At 36.5% G+C, this 7128-nt stretch overlaps 2 protein-coding genes across 2 annotated transcripts in view; one reads left to right on the top strand and one right to left on the bottom strand.

The window, feature by feature from the left end:
• Positions 1 to 7128, top strand: part of NADK2 (NAD kinase 2, mitochondrial) — a 76267-nt gene that overhangs the window by 61447 nt on the left and 7692 nt on the right. The window lies entirely within an intron of this gene.
• The window catches only part of SKP2 (S-phase kinase associated protein 2), a 53114-nt gene continuing 49988 nt past the window's right edge, over positions 4003 to 7128 (bottom strand). Inside the window, exon 10 of the mRNA XM_004385248.2 lies at positions 4003 to 5899. Coding sequence (XP_004385305.1) covers positions 5686 to 5899 — 214 coding nt within the window. The 3' untranslated portion in view covers positions 4003 to 5685. The remainder of the gene's footprint in view (positions 5900 to 7128) is intronic.

Here is a 7128-nt window from a genome sequence, read left to right as displayed (position 1 = left end):
AGAATGTAGAACATTGTCTTTATAAACTGTGTTAACGCCAATTGAGCTAGATGTTCCCCGAGACCATGGTCCCCACAGCCCTCCACCCAGCAATTCAGTTCCTCAGGGAGTTTGGATGTGTCTATGGAGCTTCCATAACCTTTCCTTGTACAAGTTGTGCTGGTTTCCCCTGTATTGTGTACCTCAAATTTTTAATATAATCGGCTTTACAGGGTTGGTTCGTAACTGTAGGTTGTACGTAAGTCACACATGCATAACCCAGGGACTGCCTGTATACGTTTTCCTAAATGTATAGCCTTCGCATATGAAGAATTTCCATTGATTTTATTTTTAAATATGAAAATGAATATAAGCAAAATAAGCAGATAGAACGAGCTAACAAACTATTTATTGCAAAATATTCCAGTTGAAAAAGTTATCGAATATAAATTTAAGGATACATTGTCTATTGCTTAAGGAGCCCTGGTGGCGCAACAGTTAAGCAGTTGGCTGTTAACCAGAAGGTTGCTTGTTCCAACTCACCCAGCTGCTCCACAGGAGAGAGACCTGATGATTGCTCGCCCAAAGATTACAGCCAAGAAAACCCTATGGGACAGTTCTTCTCTGTCACATGGGGTTGCTATGAGTCAAAAATCGAGTGGATGGCACCTAACAATGACAGCATCTGTTGCTTAGCTGTGGAAATAAGTGTAATTTAGAAGTTAATAAATAATTCATTCCATTGTGCCAATATACCATAATATAAGCATCATTATACTTGTGGATAGTATCTACCAAGATAATTATGCAAACAAAGATCCCAGGGATAATGTGACATGTAAATGATATAATGAAAAATCTGTATATATGCAGGAGGGAGGGGATAAGAGTTTAGCTAAGATAAGGCATGGGTTTAGCTAATTTTGTTCATTTCTCCTTTTTCAAAAATCAAACATCAACAGTATCTAAAAAAAAAAAAGTCAAAACTTGGGATGCTGATAAGCCTGTTCAGGGAACTGAACGATACACAGCTTTTTATAGGAGTAGCTTGTGAGTTCTGATTTGTACTTTGTCATAATGAATACTTAAAGACTGACTGAGCTAGTGAGGAAATTGCCTAGTATGATAATAAACAATAGTTTTACTACAGTGAACTTTGTCATTCTTTTAAGGAGTGTGTGGAGGGTTATCTGATGTAAAAGTAACAAGTAGGGCAGTATTTGAGAACCAGGTTTTCCTAAGCTGTTCTTTTAAATATGTTTTCCCCAATTACAACTATTGCTTTTTCCAAACTCATTTTCTTTTAACGGACAAAGAGGGTTTGAACGATTTGTCAGGTTGTCATTAGACTAGATTGTTTCTTCTTGGCTTTCACAATAAAACATTTAAAGTACCTTTGGTAATTAAGCTTTGTTATATAGCTCTTTGCTCCTGCCCCACATCTTCCTCTCAAAGCATCATCTCTTCATGAAATGATTCTCCATAAGATCATTCTATTAATCTTTTTCCAGTAGCCTTTTAAATAGTTTATAATGGATTATCCACTTTGCACCTAGTGTAGGACTAAAATACTGCCGAATTCCTATCTATGTACTTACTGACTTTTGCATTGGAAATTATAGTTCATTACCCTGAGTAGTAACTTATGAGTAGTTTAGAGTGGCAAATGTATTTTTAAAAGCCAATATAAATGACTGTATTACCAGTATTTCTTTAAAAGATTTAATATAAATACAAGGTAGGGGCCGGGATACAGATAGATTACAGTATGCCTATTAATTTAAGATTAGTTACTTTGTAGTTCCTCATTTCAGTCATGGCCTTTGCCTTTTGAAGACCGTAAAATGTAGTAGTTAGTAACTATACTGCTCAAAATTTCAATTTAGGTATTTTGTATTTGAGAAATATCAAAATAGCGTTTTCATATTTAGATTTGTTAAAATAATGATTAAGTCAAATCCATAAAATGAGTTTAATACAGGCTTTTAGTCTTCAACCCGTATCTTAAAGAGTTAGGCTTTTGAGGAAGAGAAATTTTTGACTTCCTGGGATATCTGGATGGGTGGGAAGGGGGAGGAGTGGTAAGGAAAGGAAAGGTTGCCTTTTTGCTTGTTCCAGGGGTAAGGTATCCAGTGTAAAGGGATTTCTTTCTAGCTTGCCCAGTCTTTGGACTACTTTGTCTTTTTGTAAATGCTCTGCACCTTGCCCTGTGCTGTTGTTCAAACAGTAATTTTCCACATTATAGATCTCATTAAGTGTTGGATCGAAACTGAATTCACCAGGAGAGAAGGGGTACAAGTCACCTTATCTAGAAATAAAAATTTTGCAATTGGCCAGAGTACCTCGTATCTCTAGAACTTGTGGACAGGGTATAGGAGTAAGGAACCAAGGGGCCCAAGGAAGAGTGAGGTTTGACAGTGAAAATGAGAAAGGGGACAGATGTTAACATAAAAAAAAAATGAAGACACATTTTGTGCCTCTTAATGGAAGAACACAATACTAGGTATTAATTATACCTTGGATAAAAAAGGAGCCCTGATAGCGCAGTAGTTAAAAGTGCTCGGCTGCTAACCGAAAGGTTGGCAGTTCAAACCAACGGGAGGTAAGACTTGGCAATCTGCTTCCATAAGATTACTGCTTAGGAAACCCTATGGGGAAGTTTTACTCTGTCCTATAGGGTCACTATGAGTTGGAATCGACTCAATAGCAACAAGTTTGCCATAAAAAGAATCCATCTTGATAAAATCAAGCCTCTGGTCAGAGTTTCTCAACACCAGTGCTCTTGACATTTTGGGCCAGACAATTGTTATGAGGGGTGGGTGGGTGTCATGTGTATTACAGGATGGTTAGCAGCATACTTAGCCTCTACCTACTAGATGTAGCACCTCTCCAGTTGTGACAACCAAAATGTCTTAAGACATTGAGAAATGTCTCCTGGGGAGCTCTAGTCCCCTGGCCTAGAGCTTTTGGTTGATAGCAGTAAGTACTAGTTTACAGGAAATAAAGCAGTCACCTGTTAAATGTCACTCCAGGGATGACATCAGTAAAATCCAAAATGTGTAACACAGGATAAATGACTTAGTTTCTTCAAAAAATAAATTGCAAGGAAAAAAATAAGGGGGGGTGGGGAAGGAACGGATGGATTAAATGATTTAAGAGAATGTCAACCAAATGCAATGCAAGGGTCATATTTGGAGCCTGACCAGAACAAACCACATGTAAGAAAACATTTGAGACAACTGGGGAAATTCTAATACTATCCTGATATTTGACATTTCAGAGTTTATTCAAGAATCCCTATCTTTTGAAATATTTATGAAATTATAGATCTGAGTTTTGCATCAAAATAATCTACAGGGGAGGAGGGACTGAATGAGATCATGGATAAAATGAGATTGGCTACGAGTTAATCATTGTTGAAGTTGAGTGACGGGTTCATCGTATTCTGTACTTTTGCATATATTTGCCATTTTTCATAATTAAACAAGAAAAAGGCAGAGTAATGATAATATAAAAAGAAGAATCAACAGACTGGGTAATATTCAGGAAGAATCACTATTCTATCTGAATGGATGGGTTCAAAGGAACTGAATTCCTGGAAGGCCTCTGGGCATAGGTTAAACTATTCAAATAGTTTTTGAATGAGAGTAAGATACACCATATAAACTCATCAAGTCTGTACTTAAAAAGTGTTACTAAAAAGTAAACGTCAGTTGCCACTTAGTCGATAGACTTAGGGTGACCCCATATGTGTCATAGTGGAACTGTGCTCTATGGGGTTTGCAATGGCTGATTTTTTGGAAGTAGATGGCCAGGTCTTTCTTCCAAGGTGCCTCTGGGTGGACCTGAATCTCCCACCTTTTAGTTAGCAGTGAACATACTAAATGTCTGCACCACCCAGGGACTCCTAAAAAGTGTTACTAGCTTTTATTGTTAATCACACTAATCATACCATACCAAATGCTTTCTAATCCTACCCACAGTACTTAAGAAAAAACAAGAACTACAACTTAGTCGAAGTACTCATTTTTATAAAAATGTGTTTTATTTTAAAACAAATCTATAAAAGTAGAAATCACATATAAAAATACAGATTACTTTGACATCTTAGCAAAATAGCTTATGGCTGGACTTGAGTTTGGAAGTACTGTATGTTTGAGGACATCCGTAAGTCACAGTCCAACCGGATCCCATCACCAGCCCTTGTCATTAATCTGTAAACAATAATTTCAAGTAGTATTTAGCACTCTTCAACTAAAAAATTGAAACATAATCATTTCCTGCATAACACTACTCCAAAATATTCTTCCTTCGGTCTGAGCAGATAAGGGCACTTCATCCTATTGTTTCTAACATTTGAAAAATACAATTAAAAAAAAAAAAGATCGATAATGTTAATAAGAATGATGGGTTTTTTTGGTTCCAATTTGAACATATGGAACAGTCATCAATTTAAACAAGAAATTAGCTTGTTTCTTTTTTTAAAGCATAATTTAGTCTTTCCGCTGCTACATACCAGTTTTTGTTTTAGCACCTATGCTATCAAAAGGATCAACACCTGAGTTGTAACTTTTATACAGATGTAGTACTTCCTGCTCTGAAACTCTACAGGCCTGCTTTGAGTGTGTATTTCTGACAGAAAGGAACCTCTAGTTCCTTTCAGGGAACTTTAGGTTCAGTAACTTTATAAAATGCGTAGTTTCAAGCCATTGTTGTGGGAGATCATTTTTAAAAAGGCAATTAAAGTACTTGATTCCAGGATAATATAAAAATAACCTCAAGAACCTCAGCAATAAGGAAGAACAGCAGGCAACTTCACTTCAGCATTCCATTCAACATTTCAAGAATAGCGACTGATTGGTTAATATAACCTTTCTGAAACAAAGCAAGCCATTTTAAAAGCTAAAAGACCCATGTTAACAATTTGATTATAAAGTTAGCGAACCACAATTGTACTCCCTCAACTAATTTAGAATTCTCAGAAAACAGTACCTCATGTAAATTAAGACACCTCAAATTAATGTCATAAAAAATTACCTTTTGAAACTTCAAATTCTGTATCAGTTCTATACCTGTTTTGTTTTGCTTTTTAGGTTTATGGTAAATTCCATGGGACTATATGGTTCACATGAACCTAATATCAAATCCAAAGTCAAAGCTGAAATGCAACTTTTTCTTTTTTTTTCCCCAGAAGAGATTGCGTCAAATGCTATTACGCTACGATTCCCTTGCCGTTTAGCTAACAATACAAATAGCTTATTTTTCTTCCAATCTATGTCTTATAAAGCAATACTGAAACATTAAATAGAAAAAAGTCAAGTTACCATACAGGCTATGAAAACTATCTGCTAGTAGTGATTTTTAGCTTGATTCTAAATAGACTTAATAAGAATGGCACTTGGAAGAGGTGGCTCAAATTTTGCTCTTGAAGGGAGCTTGAAATGATAGGCTCATTCTCCTAAAATTTCAAAAGACCTACAACTTAGGCTTTTAAAGGAACGGCCGAGTCAGAAGCTTTTATAGTCATTTCAAAAAAGCAATACTTCATAGTTTTTGCTCTCAAATCATCTTCTAACGCAAGACGCTTGCAGAACGAAGGCTAAAGAAAAATCTGGAATAAAAATAGTTGAGGGCTCCAGCATTTGGGGTTCCTATCTATTTTCCCTGTTCCACAGAAAAAGGAGACACCATCTTGTAGTAAATACTTCATACACAACCGGGCTTTTGCAGTGATAGTCGGCATTTGATTCCCCATATCTCCTGGCTCTTTTTATTGCAAATAGTTGGCCTGGCAATGGTGGTGAAATGGGAACAATTAATCTGTAGATGAGGAAGGGCTTCCTGCAACACTTGAAGGGTACCGTCTGGCACGATTCCAAAAACTTGTAGTGTTTTTAATGTGGGAATTTCTCCAAGTTCACTGGAAAAGAAGAGAGAGATTTTCAGAGTAACAGTATCTATGGTAACTTCTGTACTAGAGTTCCATGACCCAATTTTTATAATTTGTATCATATTCTATAAAAAGCAACCGAGAAACATAATCTACAATAAATGATTCGAGAAAATGGCAAAGATGAATCAAACTGGAAAGTAAGGCCATAGCTTGAGCAACATGGCCTTAGAAAACATGGTGGTGCATTTTGTTGAATAAGGCTCACAACAACCTCAGAAACTCCAAGGTGTATTTAAAATCCAATGATATCTGCTTCCATTCTCCAGTCTTGATTTATACAGTGATCTATCTAAAAAGATGTACTGTGTTGTAAGAAGTAGCTAGCAAGCTAGTGATGGTAAAAGTCTAAGTGTTTTACAGAGGCATCAGTTGGAATCACCACAGGTTACATGCAATCTAAGCATATGGACTTACCCTTTATTGGAACTAGGCTCTCTCTTTCAAAAGGAGATGTCAGCAGTGGTGATGGTAACTTCTTAATAGTGGTTAATAGTCAACAAGCCCATTAAATGTGATAAAACCTAATAGTGACTTCACTTAGACAGAGTGATGTAGTTGGATATAGATGGAGAAAAGGGGTGACACCTTTATTGGAGAGAAGAGCCTTCTTATCTCTCTACAATATTACCGTTTTTTTCTGTCATAGATAAGTCACCCCTCTTCTTAACCACATTTGATGAAATACAACTCTGTCAACAGTGAAGTCCTCGTTCATGAAGATAGCTTGTTTCCCTAAAGTAAATACTTTTGGTAATGACTCAGTCTTCTTAACTCAGATCTATCTACGTACCTAGAAATCCCTATCTCTGATCTGTATTTGCTCCAGGTTGGGACACACAGTACAAAGTCTCAGGAGAGGGAACATTTATTTTGGAATTTCAACAAAATCCCACTGCAGATCAATGAACACATCAATGACCTTGGGTTAGGAGCATCCTTTCTATTTTCACATTGTCAGTAATTTAACAACAACAACATCTTTCCTCATAATTAATTGTCACCTTACTTCCAATCTTTCTTCCTTCCAGCCTATTCTGTATACCAATGGCTAAGGTTTTCTCCTATGCCTAGCTCAGACTATGTCACTCCCCTGCTTCAAAACCTTTGATGTTTCTCTGATGTTTACAGAACCTTAAACATGTGCTCAGCTGGCTGTAACACATTCCATGCTTACTTGCTCTTCCAGTTTTCCTACT

Source organism: Trichechus manatus, unplaced genomic scaffold (genome assembly GCF_000243295.1).
Source record: "Trichechus manatus latirostris isolate Lorelei unplaced genomic scaffold, TriManLat1.0 scaffold00135, whole genome shotgun sequence".
NCBI classification, from domain to species: domain Eukaryota; kingdom Metazoa; phylum Chordata; class Mammalia; order Sirenia; family Trichechidae; genus Trichechus; species Trichechus manatus.
Note: the sequence above shows the minus strand (reverse complement) of the source record. Positions and strands in the feature narration are given on the sequence as shown.